Source organism: Pseudopipra pipra, chromosome W (assembly GCF_036250125.1).
Source record: "Pseudopipra pipra isolate bDixPip1 chromosome W, bDixPip1.hap1, whole genome shotgun sequence".
NCBI lineage: Eukaryota > Metazoa > Chordata > Aves > Passeriformes > Pipridae > Pseudopipra > Pseudopipra pipra.
The window spans coordinates 11,740,044-11,767,462 of NC_087580.1; the positions used below are offsets into that span (position 1 = coordinate 11,740,044).

At 48.2% G+C, this 27,419-nt stretch overlaps 1 protein-coding gene and 2 long non-coding RNA genes across 3 annotated transcripts; all 3 read right to left on the reverse strand.

Annotated features, from left to right (window-relative positions):
• On the reverse strand, positions 1-4,950 carry LOC135404844 (ankyrin repeat domain-containing protein 26-like). Its single transcript, XM_064639576.1, has 6 exons — positions 4,902-4,950; positions 4,294-4,399; positions 3,279-3,411; positions 1,791-2,072; positions 864-1,099; positions 1-202 (listed from the first exon to the last, which is right to left on the reverse strand). Exons 1-6 carry the CDS (start codon positions 4,948-4,950, stop codon positions 1-3), a joined length of 1,008 nt encoding a protein of 335 aa, XP_064495646.1.
• Positions 4,951-17,214: 12,264 nt separating this feature from the next.
• Positions 17,215-18,761, reverse strand: LOC135406168 (uncharacterized). The gene is made up of 3 exons (XR_010426188.1): positions 18,723-18,761; positions 17,931-18,021; positions 17,215-17,333 (listed from the first exon to the last, which is right to left on the reverse strand). It is a non-coding gene; the product is annotated as an uncharacterized LOC135406168 (long non-coding RNA).
• Positions 18,762-18,766: 5 nt separating this feature from the next.
• On the reverse strand, positions 18,767-20,076 carry LOC135406205 (uncharacterized). The gene is made up of 3 exons (XR_010426223.1): positions 19,863-20,076; positions 18,915-19,448; positions 18,767-18,826 (listed from the first exon to the last, which is right to left on the reverse strand). It is a non-coding gene; the product is annotated as an uncharacterized LOC135406205 (long non-coding RNA).
• Between the last annotated feature and the right edge of the window lie 7,343 nt (positions 20,077-27,419).

The window sequence follows — 27,419 nt, forward strand, 5'->3', positions numbered from 1 at the left end:
TTACCACAGATGTCTGGGTGCTGTTCTGAGACCCAGGCTTCTGCTCAGCCCCAAACTGATGCCAAGATGTCCCAGGCCAGGTGAATCCAGAAGTGGACTTGCAGCCAGGTGTCCGCTGACAGCGCTGCTTGGGACTGCAGATCTGCTTCTGTGGCACTCCCAAAGGAGCTTGGTGTTGGCCTCTGCAAGTCTCTCATTAGCTCTGAAACATTCACAAGCACACACAGAGTCATCTTTGGCAGGAAGGCTTTCGCAAATTTACCCTCCACATCCTTGGCTACTACTCGACTTCTAAAAGCCAAGGGCATGAAGAGCGTCCAAAACCAGCACATCCTTTGAGCTGAGCTTGTTCACAGGGCCTGTTCCTAAGAAATCACACCAAGTGCAAGGAATAGCGAGTGGCACCTCCATAAGAACTCTGGGCTAGCCTGGCCTTCTCAAGGAAAGCTCAACCCTCAGACCCGCTGCCAGAACAAAAGCCAAGAAAGAGCCGCCTTATTTTGGATTCACAGAATCCAACTCTCTTCTGTGAGAGGCCTCTCCTTATTCAAACAGCAAAGGGCACAAGATTCATCTTTTCTGTCACACACAGGATGAGGAGATGAGAGATTGGCAAAAAGACTGCCTGCTAAAACAACCTCAACTTGAGAAGACACCAGTAATGCCAGAGTGGTGCTGCTGTGGTGTTACTGCTGGGAAGACAGGTCTGATGAAGGGAAGGGTCTCAAGGAACTTTCCCCACAAATATGCCACGTTCTGCTTTCCCACATGATGCTGGCCAGATGTAGAAAAGGGAATTTAGAAGGAAAATGCACGAGGAAAAAGGAGTTTGTTATTCCCAGTCCAAAAGAGCAGGGACTTACCTTTCCAGTTTCTTGGCGAGGCTTTTTCTGGTTTTGGCTTCCACCAGATACAGCTCTTTGTACTTGTCCACTTCTGCCTGGGTGGATTCTTCTGGAAAAGGTCTTTCTGCTTGGTTGCTTTTTCTCCTTCCCAGTGCACGTTCAAGATCTCTAATTCTGTCTTCCAGCTGGTTTTTCAGTGAGTCCAAATGACTGCTTCTGATTTCTTCTAAGGTGTCCTGGTGGGCTGCCTGTGCCTGAAGGAGACAGTGCACCTTCAACCTCCACAAGACAAAGAGAGCTCTGCCCAGCACAAAATGGCACAGACCCAGTTCCAAGGGCCCAGCCTTACTCAGAGAGGCGGCTCTGCCTCCTCACTCCCAGCAGCAACCAAGGCAGAACCCAGGAGCTCCCAGGGCAAAGAATTCTTTGCATTGGCAAAGCCCAAATTAGCACTCTGCTTCAAAGCTACTAATGAAGAGACTCTGTGTCTGTAGGACAGGGCACATGGAAAATGGTTCTTCAAAGACAAGAAGAGCATCCCCCACCTCCACCCCCTCACCCACACCCCTGTCATTTAAGGGACTCCTTTTCTGAGCACCTTCCCCCCCTGCAAGGACAAAGCAGCACCTGTAGGTCTGGCCATGCCAGCTGGAAGTTGCCAAACCCACCCAAGGATGAGCAGTGAGAAGCAGAGCAGCGCACAGAGATCCCCCCCAGGCACTGCAAAGTGGGAATCTGCCTTGGGCAGCCTTTGGATTCAGGGACCTGCTGGCACATTCCACACCCATGACAGCACTCCTGCCCAACCAGACTGCCTTCTGCCACTGCCTTCAGCAAAGACAGAAGCTAACCCACAGAATACAGGAGCAAAAGAAAAAGACCAAAACCATGGCCACAAGAGAAGTTTACGTAGTGCCTGTGGACACTGGGGAGAAATTCACTTACTTGCAAAAACTCATTGACTTCTTGGAGTTTTTGCCTTATTTCCTGGTCTGCTCGTTCTTCCACCTCTCTTTTATGTTGTTCTAGTTGGCTGCGATCCACCACGTTGGTCTCCAAGTGATGCTGCAGTTTTGCCAGCTCTTCTTGCAGCTGGCATTTGTCCATGGCCAGGTTCTCGCACTCCCCACGCAGGGCAGACAGCTCTTCTTGCAAAGCCTGATTTTTGGCCTCCAGCTGCGTGCACTGTTCACGTTCCCTGTCCAGCTGCTGGGAAAGTTCAGCAACCTGCAGACAGAAAGGAAAAAAAAGGAACTCAGCGCGATGTAAAGGCAGTGAATTCTGGGAAAACCCCAAAAGGAGGTGCCCAGGGAGACTTTATTCATCATCTGCTGGCTCAGGACTAGAAACAAAGTGCAACCAGGCTCTTCTTTTCCAGCAAGAACAGCTTTCCCATCATTTGTCATAGGATTCCTCAGGTTCCCAGCCTTTTGGGGTTCCTCATGCAAAAATGCTCCACGCTTCTGGACTCCAAAGGAATGACTGCAAAGGCAGGAAGCCATTCTACAGGGATGCCTTCAAACCCAAGCGTGGCTCTGACAGACGCCGCTTCAGCAACGGATCCGAGTGACAAGTGGAGAAGGGATCAGAGGTTCTGTGCCACTGCTGCACAGGCACAGCAGCCTCAACAGCACTGCTGGGAACAGCCCTTCTGGCTCCCTGCCACAGGATGGGCTGAAACAGCTCCCCGTGAGCAAGAAGGGACAGATTTTCCCCTGGGAGGCCCCTGTCCTCCTTGGGCCCTGGGCAGCAACAACACTGTGCAGAAAAGCCAAACCTCAAGTGCCTCCTGCTCAGCTCGTGCCTGAGACAGGGCTCGGGGGCTGATGGTGCCCTGCCAGTGACAGTGCTGTTCCTCCCCTCTCTGCCAGGGCAGCAATTCATCTGGCACACCCAGAGGACGCTGTCACAGCCTCCCTCCAGCTGCAGCCAGGCCTGAGCTGGGCCCCACTGCTCTCAGCCCATGCACGTGATGTCCTGCCAGGACGGCAGACCTGCCCATCCCTCAGGCCCAGCCGGGGGATCTGCACTCTTGGCTGACCCCGCTCACTCTCAGGGGACCTGTTCTGCTCTTCCTGCTCAGGGCCTGTGGGACGGCTCCCTGGCCCCTCAGCTCACGCACCCTGCCAGGCTGGCTGCCACTCCTGGCTTGCCCCTCCTCTGCAGGACAGCCTGGCCTCCATCAGCCCTTACACCTACTGCTTTGCCCTTAACATTTGCATCTTTCCCCAGAAGGAGAACTACCTCTGGATTAGTTCGAGTCATCTCCCACTGGAACAGCAGGAGGGGCATTAAGAAAAGCCCATCACATCCAAAATGCAGCCAGGGAAATAAAAAAATTATCAACGTGACAAGAAATAGAGAGAAAGCATCTCCCAGGTTCCAAAAGAAGGAACACCACAACCAAAAAGCCCCACCCAGAGCACAGCTCACCTCTGTTCGTAATCTATCAACTTCCTTGACCTTTTCAGAATATCTGCTCTTCATTTCTTCCAGCTGGGACTGGCTTTTTTTCTCTTCATTAACCCGGAGTTTCCTCCTCTCTATCCTCAGAAGCTTTTCCAGCCTGCACAGCAAATTAGTGAAGAAAACCATGAAACACAGGAAGAACCAGCCTTTCCCCCACAGTCTCACAGAAACAGCACAGACAGCATCCAAGCCTAGAATGGCTTGGCTTGGCAGGGACCTTAAAGATCATCCAGTTCCAAGCCTCCTGCTGTGGGCAGGGACACCTTCCAGCAGACCAGCTTGTTCACAACCCCATCCAGCCTGGTCTTGAACACTTCCAGCCATGGGGCATCCACAGCTTCTCTGGGCAACCTGTTGCAGTTCCTCACCACCCTCACAGCAACCAATTTCTTCCGAGGATCAAATCTAAACCTCCTCTCTTTCCCTTTGAAGCCATTCCCTCTTGTCCTCTCCCTACAGGCTCTTTTAAATGCACTCTCTTCATCCTTCTTGTGGGCTCCCTTCACACCCCAAAAGGCCACCAGTAGGTCACCCCAAAGCCTTCTCTTTGCCAGGCTGAAGGGTTGCAATTGTCCCAGCCTTTCCTCCTAGCAGAGGTGCTCCATCTTTCTGAGCCCCTTGGTGGCCTCCTCTGGGCTCAGTCCAACAGCTGGAGGTCCTCGCTGTGCTGAGGAGCCCAGAGCTGGATGCAGCCCTCCAGCTGGGCTCTCCCAAGGGCAGAGCAGAGAGGCAGAATGCCCTCCCTCCACCCGCTGGCCACGCTGCCTTGGACGCAGCCCAGGACACAATTGGCTCTCTGGGCTGCGAGCGCACATCGCCGGCTCATGTCCGGCCTCTCCTCCAGCCCAAGGGCTTCTCGGCAGGGCTGCTCTGCCCCTCTTCATCCCCCAGCCTGCACTGATACAGGGGCTGCCCTGAGCCACGGCCAGCAGCTTGCACTGGCTCTGGTTAAACCATCAGCAGATTGCCATGGGCCCACTTCTCCAGCTGGTCCAGGGCCCTCTGGGTGGCATCAGCTGTGTCAACCACACCCCTCAGCTTGGTGTCAGCTGCAAATTTGCTGAGGGCGCACTCCAGCCCTTCCTCTGGATCATTAGTGAAGAGATTAAAGAACACTGGGCCCAGTCCAGACCCCTGAGGGACACCACTCGGCACTGATGGCCCTCAGCACTCTGAGCCATTGATCACCACCTCTGCATGGCACTGTTCACCCAATTTCTTATCCATCAAACAGTCCACACATCCAATCCATCTCTCTCCACTTTGGAGAGAAGGATGTTGTGGGGGACTGTGTCAAAGGCTTTCCAGAATGACAGGGAGATGACATGGGTAGCCCTTGTCCACTGAGGCAGTCACTCCATCTTAGAAGGCCACCAGGTCAGTCAAGCAGGACTTGCCCTTGGCGAAGCTGTGCTGGTGCTTCCAATCACCTCCCTGTCATCCACGTGCCTTGACAGAGCTTCTAGAAGGATCTTTTCCATGGCCTTCCCAGGCTCAGAGGGCAGGCTGACAGGTTGGCAGTTCCCAGGGCCCTCCTTTCTACCCCTTTCAAAGATGGGGACAGTGGGGTTCCCTTTTTCCCCTCACCTGGGAATTCCCCTGCCTGCCACGACTTTTCCAATATCAAGGAGAGCATCTTGGCAACTCCATCAGCCCCTGTTGGCCAATGGAGGGCAATAATGCTGGCCAGATGTAGAAGATGATTTCGAAGGCAAATGCAGGAAGAAAAAGGAGTCTCTTATTACCACTCCAAAAAAGCCTGGACTTACCTTTCCAGTTTCTTGGCAAGGCATCTTCTGGTTGTCACTTCCTCCAGATACAGCTCCTTGTACATTTCCATTTGGCCCTGTGTTGCTTCTTTCCGAGAAGCACTCTCTTGTTGGGTGTTTTTGACCCTGTCCAATTCACTTTCCAGATCTCTAATTCTTTCTTCCAACTGGATTCTCATGGAATCACAATGACTGTCTGCGATTTGTCCTGATGTGTCCTGGTGGGCTGCCTGTGCCTGAAGGAGACAGTGCACATTCAACCACCACAAGACAAAGAGAGCTCTGCCCAGCACAAAATGGCACAGACCCAGTTCCAAGGGCCCAGCCTTACTCAGAGAGGCGGCTCTGCCTCCTCCCTCCCAGCAGCAACCAAGGCAGAACCCATGACAGCACTCCTGCCCAACCAGACTGCCTTCTGCCACTGCCTTCAGCAAAGACAGAAGCTAACACACAGAAGACAGGAGCAAAAGAAAAATACCCAAAACTGTGGCCACGAGAGAAGTTTACGTAGCACCTGTGGACACTGGGGACAAATTCACTTACTGGCAAAACGAGGCTGACCTCTTGTAGCTTTGGACTTATTTCCTGGTCAGCTCGTTCTGCCACCTCTCTTTTCCATGGTTCTGTTTGGCTGCCATCCAGCCCCAAAGTCTCCAATCGATGATGGAGTTTTGTCATCTCTTCTTGCAGCTGGCATTTGCTCTTCTCCAGTTTTTCACACTTCCCAAGCAGACTGGACAGCTCTTCTCTCAAAGCCTGCTTTGAGGCCTCTGGCTGCATGCCTGTTCCAGGCTCCATGTCCAGCTGCTGGGAAAGTTCACCACCCTGGACACAGCAAGAAAAAAAAGAAAAGGGAACTCAGTATGATCTAAAGGCAGTGAATTCTGGGCAAACCTCTCAAGGGGGTGGCCATGGCAACTGTATTTATCATCTACTGGAAACCAGCCTAGAAAACACTTGAAAGATTCCCCAACAGAAAGAAGGAACTTTGGACCTACTTAAGAATTTGGGAGACATTTGAAGCCAGGTAACACCTGAAAAGCGAATTTAAGCAATATAAAGAGTTAAGCACAAAATGTAGAAGCAAGCTTTAGCAAGGCACATAGAATTCAGCACTAAGAAAGCGGAGGCAATAAATTCACTGAGGTACAGGTCGCGCTGACACAGGAGAACATAAACATGAACAGAAAATGCTAGTACACACAAAAGAGACATATGGGGAGGAAACCAAAGAGATAAAGAGAGGGACATGCCAAGAAATTAGGTATTGGTGCCAAATACCGAAACTCTCTGCCAAATTCATAAGGAAGCTACCCAAATTAGGGAAGGTTCAAAAGTTTAGGAGGATGATGATGAAAAGGACACGAGGTTCATGATGAAGGAAGACCGGAACTCCCACCGAAGTTCTCCCCAAATTAAGGACCACGCCTCTAACTCCGCCTCAACTCCACCTGTTATGAATATTAAAAGTAGATGTTGCAATGTAATGAATATTCATAATATATGATGTAATTGCTTAGCGAAAATTGTATAAAAGTTGGATTGTGTGTTTCTCGAGTCGGAGCAGTTTGTCCAGGGCGACCTGGCTGCTCCCCGGCCGTGAAATAAATACCTCCTGCTTATAGACTGAAATTCTGTCTCTGAGCAGTTTCTCCGCGCCTTGTTTTGGGGCATAAAATTGGCATCAATTTGGCGAGCCAGGCAGGAGCGGGGGTCTTCCTGAGCCAGGACCCAAGGGGCCGGGACGCTCTCAGGGCCCCCCCGACTGAATTTTTGTCGGCAGAGTCTCCCAGACCCCTTGGATCTGCGCAACGGTGGACAAGAACCTCCTGCTTCAAATTAAGAGGTATTTATGTTTTGAACTGCAGTTTATAAAAGAAAGTAATTAAGTTGGTGGGGATAGGACGCTATCGCCCAAAAAGGGAGCTGAGGGACGCCTCAGCATTAGCCCTAAAGCTGGGTTAGAGTCCCAGGTATTGAAAGTTGCAGGTTAGAGTCCTGCCAAGAAAGGGTTAGAGTCCCTAAACGGGTTAGAGTCCCGGCACTGCAGTGTAAAATTGTCTTTTCTTTGTAATGCTGTGTTCACCCTTTATGTTTCTGTGTCTTGTTTGCAAATGTTCTTGCTCTAATTTACCCTGATCATTCTTTGTTTGTTTGTTTGTTTTGTGTAAGATATTGTCTGGTAATGCATTGGAAACTGTGCTCGATTCAGAAAATTAACCATTTTTAATTCTTCCGAGGCTGTTTGAGAGTTTCTAGGAGCTTTAGGACCCAGAAAGCTCCTTGTACTAGCAAAGAATTCTTGGAATGCGGTTTCTCTTGCTAAATGTTCTGGTTTTTGTCAACGAGTAAAACGAAACTAAAATAAGCTGTTTAGATACTGAGAGAGAGTCTCATTTACGATTTCATTGCTTGCAGCAGTTTGTTTGTCTGTTGTAAAAAATTAGATGTTGTGTTTTTCATATATGGTATAGTTCTTAAGACGTCTTTTTAACTCTATATGGGAAATGATTGCAATCTCAGTTCTATAAAAGTGAATAAGCTCTTGCCGGCACGTATAAATCCTAGGATTAAAATCTGTCCTTTCTGTTATTGTTCACTGTATGTTAGAGCTTTGTGTAACAATTGTGGTAAATATATTCTGGGTCCAAGAGGAACACAAGAAATAGCGCTCAATCGTACCCTTACCTTCTACTGTATACGCTGTTGGTCAAATCAAGATTTGGCAGAAACTAAGTGGGTGAGATTTTATTGTTGCCACACTCATAGACAGGTATTTGTAACATCTTGGTTGCATTTTCTGTAAGAAGTGTGTTTTATAGTTTGCAGCAACATCCTGTGAGTTTGTGGTAACATAAATCGGACAGCCGACAGCAAAGCCATATCTCTCGGTCTGCGGCGCCATCTCGCGACCTTGCTCGGTAACGCAGATTGCTCAGATAGAAACCAGAAGGTAGGAAAGTTCTCCTATATCAAGTGTGCAAGTGTGAATGTGTGATTGAGACGCGGCTCTGCTGCGGGGCGAGTGGGAGTCCCGCTCTGCGGTTCCTGTTCTCCGCGAGGAGCCAGGCCAGAAACGGACGAAGCGATTGGAGATTGCGTACATGAAGTATTGGGGCAGAATCAGAAATACTCTAAGACGGTGGAATAGGATAAGGAAAGTATTGCGATTTAAAGTAGAATTTACTGACATACCGAAAGCTACACAGTGTGAACACATTGGTGGAAGCCTAGCCCGATTGGACATAGAAGCACGAATTCAGAGACAAGAATTGCTTGACATAATAGAATATCACGTAAAGGAATTCATAAGAAAAATAGAAAAGGAGAGTGGGAGGTTGGGATACGATCCTCTAGTATTGGAAGAGTTCCTTGGTTGGATACCCGTTTGGGAACACGATCCCCAGATTAGCTGGTATATTACTGACGCACAGATAGTAGAAAAATCTGGAAGAGCACCCTATAGGTTTGTCTGGTAAGCCCCTACCTCTCACAAACCTTATCCATCACTACATCACCAGGCCCTACGATAATAATGGGAAGCCAGCAAAGTAAGGGCATAAATATGAAAACCCCCCTGGGGTGTATCCTAAAGCATTGGAGAGATCTAGGGGGAGCCCCAGGAGGAAACATAAGCAAGAAAACACTCTTAAAGTACTGCACGCAATGGTGGCCTCTGTATAAACTAGATGATGATGAGAAATGGCCACCTGAAGGGACAACAAATTACAACACTATTTTACAACTTATGTTGTTCCTCCGTCGACTGGGCAAGTGGGATGAAGTGATGTATTGCGACATGTTTTTCACGCTCAGGAATAAGCCTGAGTGGCAGAGAGAATGCGGAGTAAATGTTGCACCGCAGGACCCCTTGGTTTTAGCTTTGGAAAAGGATAAGAAAAATTTGAAACCAAAGGGACGTTGTTGTGATGCTTGTAGTATCGGACAACAGTGTCTTAAATTAAAAAGAAGGGACAGTGAAGAAGAAAGTAGAATAAGTTTATGGGAGTACCAACCATATGCTCCAGGATACGGGATACCACGACCAAAGCGGAGAGAAGGTGAAGGAGACACTAGCCTATTAGGGGATATTTCACTAGAGCTAGGAAGATCTAGGACCGGATCTAGTCCTCAAAAATCAAAAGACAGTTGGGAAGAAAGTAGCCCATCAAAATCGGAGAGTCCCCAAGGAGAAAGCAGCTCGCAGGGACTGAGTAGTCCACAGAGATCCGAAAGTTACAGAGAGGAGAGCGATAAAGAGAAGAGTAGCCCCACGAGACCAGAAGATTATGGAGAAGAGGGTGGCACATCGAAACCAAAGGACAGCAGGAATAGGGATACCAGTACACCGAGAAAAGAAGACAGTATCTACAGAGTGGAAAGTAGTACACCAAGGGATGCTAGTTATGAGAATGAAAGTAGCCCACTAAGGCTAAGAGGTAACGAAAAAGGGGGCGATTCCCCCAAGGTAGGATGTAGTGGCATTATAATTCAAGGGGAAAAGGAAGACAACACCCAAAGGTTAAACATAGTGATTCAAATAGATGATAAGAGAGATACCAGAGGGACAGAAGAAGACGGAGAGAGCAGCCCCGGACAAGCTGAGCGTCGACAGCGTCTCCTCCAAACCCAGAAAGAGAGGCGGCTAGACTGTGTGAACCATGCCAGAAGGTTGGGAGAAGATGACTGGGCAGGAACAGGAAGTGAGGACGAAGAACCGAAACGAGGGAAAAGAAAAGAAAAGAGAAAGAATAGAATAGACACTAGAACCCAAGAAGAAGACGACCCTGGAGAAGGAACTAGCCACCCACACTACACCAGGTCTATAGCTCGAAAGGAAGCAAAAGAAGGAATCGAGAGAAGTTATACAGTAGCTCCCCTTCGACAAATAATGCCCATTGCAGGAGACAGGGGGCGGGTAAAGGTACCATTCACAGCAAGTGATTTGAATAGTTGGAGGGAGGAAGCCCGGAATTTTAGAAAGAACCCAGAGGGGGTGGCTAAGAGGTTCGAGTTGATTGCAAAGAACCTAGATATCGACTGGAGTGATATAGAAGTAATGCTGTCAGAATTAACAGAAACGGAAAAAGAGCTGGTATTGAAAACAGGAAGAGATAGTGCCGCCGTATTGCCCGAAGAATTGGAAGTTGTATTCCCAAGTAAAAATCCAGAGTGGGATCCAAATAACCCCAATCATTATGAGCTGCTGGTGCAATATAGGAAGCTAATAGCATTAGGTCTGCGGAAAGCAATACCTAAAGCCATTAACTGGGCAGCTTTGTATGATGTTAGACAGGGAAAGGATGAAAGTCCCTCAGAATTTCTAGATAGACTTAGGACTGCCATGAGACAATACACACCCTTAGACCCAGCATCGGAAGAGGGGAGACAACAACTGCTAGGGCTAGTAATGGGGCAGTGCACTTCAGATATTAGAAAGAAACTACAAAAACTTAAACATCCAGCAAATAAAGATCTAGAGACATTGATGAATGAGGCCTGGGAAGTATACAACAACAGAGAAAAAGAAGAGAAAAAGAGGGAAGATAAAAGAGTTGCTCGGATCGTAGCAGTAGCAGTGGCAGCCCAAAATACAAAATTCCAAGACACAAGTGCCAGGGGTAGAGGTCGTGGTTACCCTATGAGAGGGAGGGGAGGATTCAGACCCCAACCCATCAGGGTAGGACCAGATCAATGTTCCAATTGCTTTCAGTTAGGCCATTGGAGACGAGACTGCCCCCAGCTCGGAGAAAGGCTTGCAAACACTGCTGTTGCACAACGGAGCAGTGACTGAAGGGGACCAGTGAGTCGTTCCCTAGCAGACCCACTGGTTAAAATGGAGCTAGAGGAAGGTGAAAAAGAATTGGATTTTCTGATAGACACAGGGGCAACATTTTCGGTTTTAAATCAAGAGTTGGTACCCAAGAGCGATGAATTTGTACAAGTTGTGGGAGCAACAGGCCAACCAGAAAAAGCTTATTTCCCAAAACCTATTAAATACAAAATTGGAAAACAAATGGGGATCCATCAGTTTCTGTACTTACCAAATTTTCCAAAACCTCTACTGGGTAGAGATTTATTGGAAAATTTGGAAGCCGTAATAAAATTCAACAAAGACCCAATTAACCTGGACAGTGTTACCTCAAGGCTACAAAAACAGTCCAACAATCTTTGGGAATCAATTAGCCAGAGAATTGGAACAATGGGAAGAGCCACAGGGGGATGGTACTCTTCTGCAATACGTAGCTGATCTGCTGATAGCAACTGAATCAGAAGAAGAGTGTGTTAAATGGACTATTTCTTTGTTAAATTTCTTGGGACTAAGTGGATATCGAGTCTCTCAACAGAAAGCGCAATTGGTGCAAGAAAAGGTAGTATACCTGGGATATGAGATCTCCAGAGGACAACGATCCCTAGGAACAGCGAGGAAAGAAGCCATTTGCCAGATGCCCAGACCAGAGACGGTGAGAGATCTACGAACCTTTCTGGGAATGACAGGTTGGTGCCGTTTATGGATCTATCAATATAGAGTACTTGCCAAACCATTGTACGATTTACTAAAAGAAGTAAAAAACATCCTGGTTTGGACTCCCTTTAAGAGACTGAAGCATGAACTCATGAAGGCCCCAGCTTTGGGCCTCCCGGATGTAACAAAACCTTTTTGGCTGTTCTCTCATGAACGACAAGGGACGGCTTTAGGAGTCCTGGCACAACAATTGGGACCACATAAAAGAGCTGTAGCCTATTTCTCCAAACAGCTGGATGAAGTAAGCAAAGGATGGCCCAGCTGTTTGAAAGCGGTGGCCGCAGTGATCATAAATATAGAAGAGGCCAGAAAACTCACGATGGGCCAGAAAATGACTGTGTTAGTGTCCCACACTGTGTCTGCTGTACTAGAACAGAAAGGTGGCCATTGGTTGTCACCTTCCAGATTCCTAAAGTACCAAGCAATCCTAGCTGAATCAGATGACGTAACCATTCAAGTAACTAACATTGTGAATCCAGCCTCATTTCTAGAAGGAAGAATGTCAGCAGAACCAATAGAGCATGACTGCCTAGAAACCATCGAAGCAGTCTACTCCAGTCGCCCGGATCTCAAAGAAGAGCCATTAGAAGATGCAGACAACTGGTTCTCGGACGGCAGCAGCTTCGTGAAGCAAGGAGTAAGAATGGCAGGCTATGCAGTAACCACAACGGAAGAGGTAATCGAATCAAATCCTTTACCTGCAGGGACCTCAGCCCAAAAGGCAGAATTAATAGCTCTTACCCGAGCCCTGGAATTGGCAGAAGGCATACGAATTAATATTTGGACAGACTCTAAGTATGCCTTCTCCGTCGTACATGCTCATGGAGCAATTTGGAAAGAAAGGGGACTGCTAACCGCCCAAGGGAAAACAGTCAAACACGCAGAAGAAATTCTACGATTGTTAGAAGCAGTCCAACTCCCAGCACAAGTGGCCATAATGCATTGCAAAGGACACCTAAAAGGTAACACTGTTCCAGAGATAGGAAATAGGAAAGCTGATGCAGAAGCTAAATTAGCTGCTGCAAGAACCAAGGAAGTGGTTATAACAGCTCTAATACCAGAAGAGCTAAATACCGACTTCCAACCAGATTATCAGGACTCAGATCATAGATGGATTCAAAAGAACAAGGGCAAATTATTAGACAATGGATGGGGTCAATTAGAAACAGGACAATTAATAATACCAGAGAAGTTAATGTGGCAATTTGTGAAAACAGAACATGAGAAAACACATTGGAGTTTAGACCCGCTTTACCAGTATTTGCAAACTAGAATAGCAGGGCCAAAATTATTTACTACTGTAAAACAAGTTACAACCCAATGCGAACGATGCCTGAAGAATAACCCGAATACAGGGACCAAGATACATCAGGGAGCAATACATCGAGGTAAATTCCCAGGTGAAGTATGGCAGATTGATTTCTCTGAACTCCCAAGAAAAGGGGGGTATAGGTACCTATTGGTACTAACTGATACATTTTCTGGGTGGCCTGAAGCGTTCCCCTGTAGAACAAACAAAGAGAGGGAAGTAACTAAAGTCTTACTAAATGAAATTATACCATGGTTTGGAGTACCAAGAAGTATATCCTCAGACAGAGGTTCACATTTTTGTGCAAAGGTTGTGAGAGCAATAAGCAAAGCACTGCAAATTAAATGGCAATTGCATACGCCTTACAGGCCACAAGCCAGTGGGCAAGTGGAAAAGATGAATCATCTTATTAAACAACAAATTGCTAAAATATGCCAAGAAACTAACTTACAATGGTATCAAGCTCTGCCTATTGCTCTGATTAGATTGAGAGTCAAACCTCGATCGAAAGAAAAGTTGAGCCCGTTTGAAATTCTGTACGGTAGACCTTATGCTATGCAAGTTGTAAATAGTGATGCTGTAGACCAAATAGGCAATCAATATATATATGATTATGTAATTGCTGTAGGAAAACATTTTGATAAAAATGCTGCAGTAGTAATAGAACACCAGCCCAAGCAACCTGACTGTAAATTGCATCCATTTAACCCCGGTGATTGGGTGTATGTTAAGAATCTTTTAGGAAAACCCCTACAAGAAAAGTGGGAGGGACCTTTCCAAGTGCTGCTGACCACCTTCACCGCGGTTAGGATCAAGGAACGACCTACATGGATTCACTACTCTCGAGTCAAGAAAGCTCCAAAAGATAAGCAAGAAGACCTGGCATCATGAATCCGGCTCTCTCAACATTGATCGTTGGACTTCTGATAAGTATAGTTTTATCCCAAAACTCTACTTCTGAAGGACCGTGGTCTAATGCTTACATAGAATTACCTTTCGAAGGTGATTTCCCAGAAATGGAGATTTATATTTTACATAACAAGCAACCTTACACGCCAGACCCAGGCTATCTCATAGCACAAAAGGGAGACCAATTTCAAATAGGGTGTCGAGAAGTTGAGAGACTAATAGGGAAAACAGATAAATTAACACTGACAATTAAATTCTGGCCAGATGAATCTAAACAGGATTTAATCACTTATAGCCAAATAAAAAGAGGTCAGCCCATTGTTTGGATTCAACGGCCGGGACCAATCTCATGTCAGTGGGATAGTTTTGAAGGAGGCAGAGCACAATGCGAAATTCTATTCGAGTTAGATCACTCAGTGACATTCACCTGTAATAGGGAAGGAAACCCTCCAGGTGGTTACACCGTTATAAAAAGAATTTCACTAGCTAAAGACCCATCTCGTGAAATCACTCCACAAGTAGAATGTAGAAGAATACATAATTTCACTTTGATAGGACCTCAAGTAATAAGACAGTCAAACGAGTTGAAGTTACTACTAGACCCTACATATTCTCTAAAGAAGGTACAAATGAACATTCAGACAGACATTACACACTTACAAGAAGATTGCCAGCCGTTCGTAAAGCAAAGTCTCAAAGGCTGGAATGCCTGGTTAGCGACTAGGTCACTTCACAAACGAACACAAAGAGATATAAGTGGATGGATTGGCACAGGGTTTGGTATAATGAACACCATAGACCAAGAGGTAATACTAAATAAGTTGAGTACCGTCACTTCCAATCTAGGTAAGCTTAAAGTACCTTTAAGCTCATCTATGCTAACTTTAGCAGAAACACAATCCTTAGTAGTTAAATTGATGGCTCTAATAGCTGACCACACCGCTGAAGATTTTGTCAAGATTGCTGATTACGCTGGAGATATTAGCAAAGAAGTTGCACTTGCTATCCAGTGCGTTCAAACACAACAATGGATACAGTCAGTAGCGGCAGGAATATTGAGAGAAGGGATGTCAGGTACACTACCTCAAGAAATAAGAGAAACAATATTAAGAGATAGCTCCACTACACGATTTGAAATAGACCACCAGGCTTGGTGGCAATTAGTTAATTTTACCTATGATCCACAACAAGAACATGTTGAGGCCTATGTCCTCACCATCAGCGCTGCAGAAGAGAGAGCTATCTTCCCCATTCTAACATTAGGAACTATACATCAAGATGTCATTGTCAGACCTGTAGATCATAATGTCTGGGCAAACTATGACAACACTAAGAATAAGTGGCAATCAATTAGCACAGAAGCATGTATTCCTAAAGGACAATTAGGTTATATTTGCGAAAATGCCATAGTAGAAGCTGAAGACTTATGCTTAGATGCTGAAGACAGTATATGCACTTTTGAAATGCTTCCGCACAATAAAACCCGATCACAAGTATTCTATATAGGAAATGGATGCGCTTGCATTAGAACCCCTTGTGTTGATGTAGTTATAGATAATTGTCTTGAAGTGACTAATGATACTAACTTTTGTATATGTAACTTCACCAAAATTGTAGGTTGTGACTTTAGCTATACTGCACCCATAACCACACAGCAGTTAATCGAAGCTGAGTACACTTTGTATCATGAAGTACCCAAACTACAGATAGGTATGGATACTAAGCTTCTCAAAGAAATGCTTATGCATCCTGAGGTAAGAAAGTTAGCTCAAAAGGTGAATCAAACGACCCAACGCATGGTGTGGCAAGTAGAGTATAATTCAGAGGGTATAAAGAATATCTTGACGAAAGTTACACAAGTAGGTCAACATCACTGGTGGGACATTTTCACAGGGTACTCTCCAACAGCAACTCAAGTCTTTCACTACCTAGTACACCCCATATTGATTATAGCTATAGGCATGCTCTTGTTAACCCTCATGAACATATGCCTGTGGTGTAAGTTAAGGTCCATGGTCAAGAGAACCCAAATGATCTGGGCAATGATAAAAGCATATCAGCGACCTTTAGGATTAGAACTTGACGAAGGAATTCGTAAGTTCTAAGAAAAGGGGGGAAATGAAGCCAGGTAACACCTGAAAAGCGAATTTAAGCAATATAAAGAGTTAAGCACAAAATGTAGAAGCAAGCTTTAGCAAGGCACATAGAATTCAGCACTAAGAAAGCGGAGGCAATAAATTCACTGAGGTACAGGTCGCGCTGACACAGGAGAACATAAACATGAACAGAAAATGCTAGTACACACAAAAGAGACATATGGGGAGGAAACCAAAGAGATAAAGAGAGGGACATGCCAAGAAATTAGGTATTGGTGCCAAATACCGAAACTCTCTGCCAAATTCATAAGGAAGCTACCCAAATTAGGGAAGGTTCAAAAGTTTAGGAGGATGATGATGAAAAGGACACGAGGTTCATGATGAAGGAAGACCGGAACTCCCACCGAAGTTCTCCCCAAATTAAGGACCACGCCTCTAACTCCGCCTCAACTCCACCTGTTATGAATATTAAAAGTAGATGTTGCAATGTAATGAATATTCATAATATATGATGTAATTGCTTAGCGAAAATTGTATAAAAGTTGGATTGTGTGTTTCTCGAGTCGGAGCAGTTTGTCCAGGGCGACCTGGCTGCTCCCCGGCCGTGAAATAAATACCTCCTGCTTATAGACTGAAATTCTGTCTCTGAGCAGTTTCTCCGCGCCTTGTTTTGGGGCATAAAATTGGCATCACATTTCTGGCAGCAATACTTCCGGCTCCCTTGGAGCTCAGGATGAAACTCCTCATTTAGAATCTAAGATCTCCTCGAGTGTCCAGCACAGCAAATACCCTCAGGGCTTTTGTAGCAGCTGGGGAAAGGAGCAGGCTGCTTTCTGAGCAGCCTCTGCTGAGGAGAAGGCAGAAACTGAGCTCCCCAGGCTCTCCAGGAAAACTTCCTCTTACAGTTTCCCCACAGAAATAGGCAACTAGGCTCAAGAGTCACAGAAAGGCAAATTTAGGACCAGCTTACTGAGGCAGAGGCTTGCAGGGCTCTCGGAAGGGCTCCAACGCTCTCACTTGGCTGCTGGACAGTGGCTTCCAATCCGCTGCTCTCACTTGCAAAGCTTAAGAAGAAATACAGCTCTTATTCCCAGAAAACCCAATGCCAGACAAACTGTGCTAAGGAACAGAATCCACAGCAAAAGTGTCCTTCAAAATCCCACTGACTCTCCCCTTGTTTCCACCCAATCCCCCAAAGGCACAGACCCCTTGCTTCACTGGGTTACTCTCTTACTCTTGCGCCTCTTCTTCCAGTTGTTTTACAGTCAGACTGGTCTCGCAAGATGCCAACGGGAGGTCCTGCGGTTTCTGGGAGGAAGTTCTTGCTTCTCTTCCCTTGTCATCCAAGGCAGTCTTCAAGCCACCAACACGATGCTCGGACTGAAGATGCTTTTCTTCCTCCTCCCGCAGCTGTAAAACCACAGGAAGAATGCACAGTTGTCAGGGGAGCTTTTCCAGAGAGGAGCCAGCTGCTGCTGAAGAACTCAGGTGCTGCATGTCTGTGTGCATCCCCTCTGCCCAAAGAACTGCAATCCATTCAAGTCCCTTCAGAGCTTCACTTCTACTACCCCATGAACACAAACTGTAGGCCTTTGTCCTCTTTTACAGCAGCCTCTCCCCTCCCTCCACTGCTTTCCTGCAGCTCAGTTCTAAGCACCGACACTGCCCCTCCGACCTGTTTTGTGACCTGGGACACTTCTTGTATTCCCTTGCTTGCTACTCCAGGAGGAGAGGAGTGAAATAGTTCATCTCCCTAAAGGAAGGTGCCTGGCAAGTGTCAGAGGCCAAGTGCTCTGGCACATGTGCTCTGGAGCCCAGGATTGCACCAGGGGAGCACGGGGAGTTCTCTGAAGTGGGAAAGACCCGGACTGTGGTGCAGAGAGAGGCGCCCAGCAGCCCCTGAGCAGGAAGCAGAGGATGCCAGAATACTGGTTTGTCCGTTTTCATGATGGAGAGGAAGCAACAGGCACCCCCAGGTTTCTCCCTGTGGGGACAGGCTTTCCATACCTCCGCGTCAGCCCTGTCCAGCTCCTCCTGCAAGCGCAGATTATCTTCCTCCAGGTGAGCCTCATGGCTTCCAGGAACCACAAGAGCAGTCCTAAAGCATCCAAAATTTCATCGGAAACATGTCCCATCCTGCATCATTTTCCCCTGCTTGCTCCCAAAAGAGCTCTTCCTCCCTTTCCTACAAGCTCCGGGAAAGCAAAGCCAAGTCCATGGAAGCACTGGAGAATTTCTCTTCCAAGGGGCCTCCCTAAAGCAGCCTCAGCTACGAGGTCAGGCCGTGCTCTTCAGGGCTCCTTGCACTGCTCTTCAAAGTCCCCCCAGATGCGGCTGCACAAACTCCCAGGGCAAGCCCTTCGACCCCCTGACCATCTCCATGGCAGGAATTTTTCTCCTGTGCGCTCGGAGCCCCTTGTGTCCCCTGGGACAGTGTTGCTTCTCTTTCCCCCAACGCTTCCCTTCAGAGCACTGAATGCCCCAACTCTGCCGTGCCTCAAACCCCCCTGGCCTGCAGAGCAGCCACGCTGCTGAGCTACTGGCAAGTTTCCCCGGGGCTCTGGCTCTGGGTGGGGAAGGGCACCACAGACAAGGCTTTCTTGCAGACCTCAGGGGGCAAAGGACGAGAGCCCCTGAGGTACGAGAGCAGCCAAGGGCAGACCTGCATTTACCAGTCCCACTGGAACTGCTTCCACGGGGCTGCTCCTTCTTTTTCCCAGCTCATTGCCACGCCCCTCGTCTGGGTCACACTTGCAGACTACCCAGAACACCCGGGGGCTGTTTTGACAAAGCCCTCACCTTTCCCCCTGGGCTTGAGCAGGCCTGCCAGCTGCTTGTTCCAGAAGGCACTCCATCTCCTCATGCTGTTGGAAGGCTGCAAGTTTCAAGGGGGTAAATCCCCACTAAAAAGAGAAAGAATCCCCATTAGAAAGACACAGACAAGCTCTGCAGCTGTTGGAAAGAGCAGCTTTAGCCACGTGCCAAGGTTACCTGGTTCTGAGCATCACTGTTGGCATGATGCTCCAGTAACAGCCCTGCTACAGCTGTGTTTTTAGAGAGCACAGCCAGGTGAAGGGCAGTGTTGCCATCAGCGTCTGCCAGATTGGGGTCGGCACCGTGTTCCAGCAGAACAGCAACACATTCTTCCTGCTCCTGCTGGACTGCCTGGCAACAACACACCAAAAGGGAAAGGCTTCCAACTTTTCCATCCCCCTCTGTCACAACTCCCTCAGCTCCTGAGTGCTGCCATAGAAGACCATCTTCAAAGATCAGCTAACAGAGGCTGTGCCCTGCCCATTGCAATAGGTGTGTTTCTATGGCCCTGCCCTGCAAGGAATCCTGCCAGACACCTCCCCTTTAACACCCCAGCACTGAGCCCCACCTCCAAGCTCAGAAGGCATTCCACACACCTTCATCAGGGCTGTTCTCTTGAAGCTGTCAGCGAGGTTGGGCTGGCTGTTCTTTCTTAGCAGATATCTCACGACATCTGCATGGCCATTGGCTGAAGCCAGATGCAAAGGTGTCCTAAAAATTAAACAGATGCTCTTAACCCAGACAGACAAAGGACGAGCCCAAGCTGTGTCTCTACCCAGCCCCCTGGGGACTCTGCTCCGACTCTGCTCCTCCTCCTCCTGCTGCTGCTGTTACAGGCCTGTGCTGATGAGCCAGAGGGCAGAAGGGAACAGGTGAGGGCTGAGCAGCTGCAGAACAGCCCTGCAGAGAGAGCACGGCCAAGGGGCAGGTGGGCAACACGCGTTTGCAGCAGCGCTGGAGCCCGGCCGGCAGCTCCGAGCAGTGAAAAGCTCAAGAGTTCCCTCTCCCAGCTGACAGGGCAAATGTCACTTTTCAAGCCTTGTCCCTAAGAGAGGGCTGCCGAGGACTACTGCAGCTCGGCTCAGGAGCAGCCAAGCTGTGCCATCAGCGTGGCCCAGAACTCACCGCATCTCCTGGTCTGGCCTGTCGATGCCGACTACCTTGACGTACCAGCGCCAGCGCCTCAGCCAGCCCAGGTCACCGCGGGCGGCCGCGCGGTGCAGCCTGCCCAGCCCCTGCTCCCGGAGCTGGGAGGCGCTGCTGGAGCTGGTGGCAGCCCAGGGCTGCCCACTGGGGCTGCTGGAGGGCGACTGCCGTCGCTCCTTGCTCAGAAGCCACAGCATGGCCCTGCTTGGAGCTCCCAGCAGCAGGAAGGGCAAGAAGGCCCCGGCGGGCTGCCGGGGGCCAAGTGGGGATGAGGAATGAGGATGAGGATGAGGTTTAGGGTGAGGGTGACAAAGGGGACAAGGGTGAGAATAAGGACGGGCAGAGGGTATGAAGCACAAGGCAGACGAGGTCGCCCTGCGCAGCGGTCGTGGCCTGCAGCTGCCAAGACGGCGATGCAGGCGCGCAATGCTCCCCGAGCGGGATGTGCTGCTGCTCCCCGAGAGGCTACAGCAGCTCTGGGCGCCGGCTGCGGGCACCAACAAAGCCGTGCCCGACTGGCGCCTGTGGCGTCACAATGGCTGGTGGAAGGCTCAGCACGTCAGCGTGGGGTGTGACAGAGGCCACGGGGCAGGGTGGGGCCGGGCGGGGCAGGGCAGGGCGGGGCAGGTGTGAGGGCGGCCCTGCTGGGCCTTGTGGGAAGGAGGCGGCCTGGGCCTTGTGAGGGCGGCCGGCGGGAGTGGGCACTGCCCCGCCTCAGGGCGCCCCGGGGCAGGGCCCGGGACGCTCCCACCGGGCCGCAGGCTGCGGTAGGCGCTGGAGCAGCTCCCCATCACCCGCTCTGGCTTTTTGCTTCAGCCTGGAGCCGGGCTGCCTCTGGACACACTGCCATCAAATGAGGCTCAGGAGGAAGTGGGATCCCAGCCCAAGCAGGTGGGACCCACCACAGCTCTCAAGAAATGCCCACCCAGCGCTCCAAGCCCACCAGGCCAGAGTTCCAGGACAATTCCCCAACTCCTTTGTCTTGTCTCTCTTGAAGAGCAGGCACCTCACCCCCCTCCCCCTCGGAACTGCTCTCTCCTGCTGCTTTGCCAGATGCCAACAGTGAATTTCTGCTCTGCTGCTCTGTGGCAGGGGACCCTTGTATAACAAGGAATGATTGATGCTCCTCGTGCGATGTTGTGGACAAAGAGAATTTATTCAAACTCGCGCGCTCTTTTATCCTTACATACCATGTGACTTTCTCAACCAACCAGTTTACTAACTCTGGGGCATGCTCCTGGGGCTCTGTACCTGGGCACATCCTCTGTGCCCCTCAGACACGCCCCTACACATCCCCTCTTTTAATTATATCAAGAAGTCACAAAAACAATATGAACAAAAATACAAACAACAATGCAAAGAACAATTTTAACAATCAGAGCATTATAAAACTACTAAGCTTCGCAGTGATCCAGCACATTGCTTGGCTCAGATTCTTAACTCTAATGTAAACCTTTTTAAAACTTTCTTATATTCCTATAGGGTAGTGCAACTTGGATAATTACTTTATTAACTTGGGGCTTATCTTAACTGTGTATAAACTTATAACTTTTTAATCTGAGGGTTTTTTAATAACTGGGGATTTCAAACTTTATTTAAGAACAGGGTAATCTTAGCAAACTACAATTCCTTAAAAGCGACCTGTGGCTGAGGTAATGTTATTTGTGAGGTGTTTGTTTCTTATTATTTGAGCAGTCACACAACTATTTCCATTCACACACTCATATCATACATCGGTGACCACCGCACACTAAACACACACATGAACACACACACACATTCCAGAGATTGCTTTTCACCACGTTGGTCATTTCTTAATGTAAACTTGAAAACATAACATAACTCTTTTCCAAACTTCTGCGTTGCTCTGGTTCCTGCTGCTGTGGTCACATATTTGAATAGGGTTTTACACACCTGGAAGAAACCTGCTTGAGTTCTTTTCTATAACTCTTAGGCATAGCTTTCTCTCCATGTCACAAACCTAGGAATCTCATCCATCGTCCTGAAATCAAATCTTACTATGATTAGCAACTTGGGAGAGACAAACGCCTGAGGTGTGTGCTGCTTTTCAGACCTGCTTCTTTCAGCACTGTCACAACTCAAAAATTGATAACATACATAGCTTTTTCCAGATGTTCTTACAGGTTACACCAGTTCTCCCCCCTTTTGTTTAAACTTAGCACGTGTTTCAATATGTGCCTTTACTGTTTTATGGATTAGTGTGAAATGCTTGACACGAGAATTTTCCTATTTCATAGGAATTTAGCTGCTTAATATTAATGTTAATTTATTTTAGAGTACCAAAGGGTTGCTAAGCAACTAACTCATGTGTTTTACACTTTTGTGTTTTGTCTAGTGAATGTAATAGCAGTTATGTTTTGTGAATGTATATCTATTTGCATGTACAATTTCAATATGTCCAATTCAAAAATGTATATCTCTGATCGCCAAGCCTCATTTGTTATTAACTCTCTAGGGTGGTTTCCTGACAGTGTGGCATACCTTGATGATGTAGCTTTATTAATTGTTATTTTGAATGGTCTCTTAGAGAACCTGTATTCTGATGGAGAATGAATGAAGCAATTGCTTGCCTTAAAACTCTGGGTATAGTGTTAAACATTGCTGCTTTAGCAGCTTTTCAGTTTCTGTCAGTCATTGGCTGTGGCAGGTCAGGATGTGATTTTGTGTGCATTTGTGTACAAATCATACCTTTTGTAACTCACAGGAACCAACCAGAACGCATTTCAAACAACAGGTAAGGGTTAACAATATCTCAAGGAAATTAACTTTCAAAACAGATTATCAACCTCATGGCATAATGAGCACAATCATAACATCAAAGGATTGTTTTAAAATTTTCCCAAGGTAATGACAATCAGTCCAGAACTATACAGGAGCTTAGTTCATGGCTTGTAGTTTTCCTACTGTTCCGTGGCAGGATTTATTTAAGTCTATTGCAGCATTTGTGTTTTCCTAGATGCATGTGTGAAGGCCCTGAGGCCTTTCACTGGTTCAGTTTTGCATCTGGTGTGGCTTTTAAAGGTAAACTGTTGATTTCTGCCATAATTTGTGCTTAAGGAGATGGATTAAAATATTACCACCAAAACTTGCCAGGGCATCTTGAAATCCAGCGTCCTCAGCTGTCATCCTATCCAAATTGTCCTTTCAAGGCTGGAATGTTGGTAAAGGCAGGATTTCTTCCGTCCAGATCCTCAGTCGTGCTCTGCCCTAAATGACAAGCTTACAAACTCAATAGCAACTTACACAGATTTAGGTGGTGGGGTATGACTGAAAGAGCTGTTTTAGAACTAACAGCGGCTTCTCTCAGTTTGATCCCACTGAAACAAAGCTGCAATGCTTCATACCTGCTGGAAACAAAAACTAGGCAGATTTGTCTTTCAGGATCTCTTCTGATTTGTTTGCCTTTCATTACCTTGGTATAATTCTCTAACATTTGGTTTGCCTCTGCAGCTAGCAATTCGTCAGACTTTAAGTTGGAGTTCTCCCCTAGCAACACAAAGAGAGGGTGTAGGTCCCCTCTGTTTATGGCTAAAACCGGTTTTAAGCAACTGGTAGCTCTCTGAGGTTTCTGCAACTCCTGTAAACACAAATGTTTTTTACCTCGAGCTGTGTCACCTGTGTAGAGTTTTTTTGCTGTGTTGTCTTGTCCATGGCAAGTCCAGAGTTGTGGTTGTTGGATTCTTCCTGAAACAAACTGAAGATCTGCACCTTGGGCAGTTTTGGTTAAAACAGCAGGAACAATTAGCAGTTCATTTTTTGTGGCATTGGTTATTAATGTGTCCTCTGCATACTGATGTATTATGGCTGTCTGATACTTCATCGAGGTATTTTGCATCTCCTGAGGAGGTACAGCCCAGCAGTGAGTTTGAATAGTTTGTGCACTGCTTAAAACCATGATGGGAAAGAGGGGTTTCTGGGCATCCTCAGGGTGACAGAGAATGGTCAAGGAATGGTTTTTTGAATCAGTTACCACTTGTGACAAATTTGCTAGAAACCTTTTAAATAGAGGCAGTCCAATCTGCAAGGCTTCTGCATGTGTTTTGACTGCGTGTTCTGCTGTTAACATCTGTAATGTTTTCCACCTGTCACCTTTCTTTGGGGTACAGGGTACATGGTTATTTTGGGGGCTGGTTATTGGTGTGTGGCTTGCCTTAAGTAGTTTTCTCTTTTGCACATGAAAAGTAGTGCTAAAAAAGAGTACAGCTAGCAATGCTATTACAAGCAATACAATGCTTGCAGCACATCTTTTGCTTTGTTTATGGCACCCTTGGTACAACTGAGTCATTTCTCTGCTGCTAGGGTGTTTATGGAATGTTGCAATTAGGGGCTTCCAGGGACAATTCTCCTGATAGTGATTCACTTCTCCACAACTAAAACAACTATCTGTGTGTCTGACTTCCTTCTGTGTTCTTATTAGGGTATCTAAAGCTGCAGCTAGAGAGGCAGGTAGCTGCTTCTCAGAGCTGACCTTTTGATAGGGTTGCACCAGCTCAGTAAAGTCACAGTTCTCCCTTGCAGGAGAGCTCTGCAAAGCTCTTGCATTTTCTCTTTCAGAAGCCAAATGCTTGTACAGCATCTCTCTGGCTTCATTGTATTCTATTTGCTTGTTTAAAGTCGACTGCAGCTGGTCCAAACATCTTAAATTTAACTCAGTATAACCTTCTAATTCTTTTACTGTTGGATAGATAACCATTTGGATCAGCAGTGAGAATGTTTTCCATAGCTTTTAGGGTTTGCCTGGCTATTTCTTTATGGTATTTTGATTGTGAATCTAAATTATAATTTGCTTTCCCGCTTGACCGGTGTGCTGTGGTGTCTGCCTGTAGGTATTTAATATGAACAGAGCCATTTTTCTGGAAATCAACTAACCAGACTGTATATTGGGTGTCACTGAGAACTAGTTTTATCAGTTCTTTCCAGTCATATGTGGTGAGGGGATAGGTGTGACTCAATGCCGCCAAATATTTAAAAATATTAGTTAAGGACAGACCAGAACCTCGTATCAAATGCCTCAGGTTTTCTGTGGCCTCATACAAGGCTTGACTCTGCGGGGGCTGGCTTTGGCTCATATCGTCTGGGCATGCCTGATTAATATTCAGGTTCTCCATTCGACTAATTGCCTTGTCCAGACATTGTTCCCACATGTTAGCTGACTTCTCCCCCTGTGCCCTATTGATCCCTCCCGTTGGAACTATGTTTGGCTCTTTCTCCCCCTCCTTCTCCCCTTCCTTCTCTCCCTCCCTCCATTCCTCCCATCCCTCCCCCCTTTTGGTTTCGGCAAAACCGGTTCCCTGTGGGGGGATGGTGGTCGGTGCAGGCGGCGAGTGGAGGGCAGGGTTGGCTCCTCGGCCGGAAAAGAAAGGTTGGAGTTCAGTCTGTGTGGGGGGGAAAATGGCTGCGGCCATGGCTGCCACGTGTTCGCTGTTCATTTGCAGCGAAAGGGGATGAATACATTAAATTACTCTCCCCATCACTGTAACAGGACTGCCTTGTGTGGACCCGGGGGTCAGAAGTTCGCATGGCAGTGTCTGTCCCTTCCCAGCGACTCGTTTTACGTGGCTCCCGTGTCTCCCGGTGTGATCCCTGAGTTTGTATTACCATGTTGTGCTGTGCTTGCTTTCAGCAGTGTGTGCGGGGGGGTGTGGTGTGGGCTGTTTGTCCTTCCCTGTGTGCCTCGTGCAGGCAGAGTTTATCAGAGTAAACTGCTTTATGTTGTGAAGTTTAGCAAAACGCTACAGTCTGAGTTTTGCTTCAATGTATCATGAGGTTTCTACGGAAACAGGGTGTCTTATGTTACCTTTTCTCGAGCGGTTGGGAGCACACGTTCTGAGTCCTTTTGTAGCAGTTTGGGCTCTCTGCAGTCTTTTTTCTGCGGCTTTGGGAGGTCCGGGCTGTGTCGGCTGCGGCGCTGGGGTGCGCGGTGCTGTTCCGGCGGCGCGGGCGGTTCTGCGCACGGCTGGAGGCGGCTGCAGCTCGGGGCAGCTCCCGGCGCGGGGGCAGGCTCGGCAGATGCTGGTTCGGCGATGGCAGGCCGTGGGGTTCCGGCGCTGGTGGCTGGTGTCCCGGTGCAGGCTGCAAGCTGCGGGCTCGGGACAGCGGCAGCGGCGGCTCCGGCGGCGTGCTCGGGGCCGCGGCGGTCCTAGCGCCGGGCCGGGGTCGCGGCGGGGCGTCCTCGGCGTGCGCGGTTCGGCGGGCGCCGCGATGCGCGGGGCCGGCGGGCGGTCCTAGCGCCGGGCCGGCAGCGAAAAGCGGCGAAAAGTTCTTTTGGGGTTTCCGCGGTTTCTGAAAGGTTTTTCCTCAGCTTGGAGGGTCTACACTGTTCTCACAGACAGGCAGGGGTCGGCAGGAGGTGGCCAGTCTCCTCCGGTGCACAAGACGGCGCGGGGGCGGTCAGCACACTACTTGGCTCGACCGTTTTTTGGGTACTTTCAAACTACGGGTTTAGTAGTTGCTAGGCAACAGGCACTAGGTGCCGGCCGGCGGTGCAGCGGCACGGAGCTCTGCGCTTTCCGCTGGGCAGAAAGGCAATGCAGGGGTCCTGCGGTGGGGCTGGGATGGTACGGGCGGCAGCGAAACCGCTTCTCGCACGTGATCCAGCAGCAGTCGGTAGCGGGATGCCGCTTTTACCAGATGACCGACACTTAGGGAATCAACAGGCTTTTCCCTGACGATCTTAAGGTGCTCCGCGGCTCGTTCTCCGAGCTGCAGGCATGTCTCGCCCAGAGAACAGTCTTAGGCATGAGGGGTGCATCCCAGACAGACTCACCGCTTTTGATGTTGCGTTGACCCTCTCCGCTCTCTCTGGTTGCCTGCTCTGACCTCTCGGCTTCTTCCTTAACTCTTTCTTCTCTTCTTCCGTGCACTACCTAATCTTTTTTGAGCTCGCTAACTAACTGTCCGTCTCTTAGATGCCACTAAGACCACGGATTATTGACGTCAAGGTTTTTTGCGGTAAAGACTCCCGTCTCCGAAAAATCAAGACGATCCCGGAGTCACCGGCTAATTTCCTGATCCAGGATATATATCTGGCTTAATATAAGTTAAAATTGTCCCTTTCGGATTGCCATATGTAGCAGGGGACCCTTGTATAACAAGGAATGATTGATGCTTCTCGTGCTGTGTTGTGGACAAAGAGAGTTTATTCAAACTCGCGCGCCCTTTTATCCTTACAGATCATGTGACTTTCTTAACCAACCAGTTTACTAACTCTGGGGCATGCTCCTGGGGCTCTGTACCTGGGCACATCCTCTGTGCCACCTTAGACACGCCCCTACACCAGACATGGGATGAATAATCAATATTCACTGTACACAACTTTATCCCAGGAGAAAAACCCCATGAAAACCCTGACCCAGCACCACAAAACCCTGAGCAGGCAGGCTGGAACAAGGAGTCCCATTCTGAATGCTGTGGAAGAGAAAACAGGCCATTTGTGCCTTCAGAAAAGCATCCAGTCATCATTTTCCTCGGGGCATCCTCGAAGCAAAAGGTTTCTTAAGACAGATACCAGAGCTT

Coding starts and splice junctions, on each gene's coding strand:
- LOC135404844 (XM_064639576.1), bottom strand. CDS start 4,950: ATGCTCTCCTTGATATTGGAAAAGTCGTGGCAGGCAGGGGAATTCCCA. Junction 1,100..1,790: donor AAGTCAATGAGTTTTTGCAA/GTAAGTGAATTT, acceptor TGTCTCCTTCAG/GCACAGGCAGCCCACCAGGA. Junction 203..863: donor CTCGCCAAGAAACTGGAAAG/GTAAGTCCCTGC, acceptor TGAATGTTTCAG/AGCTAATGAGAGACTTGCAG.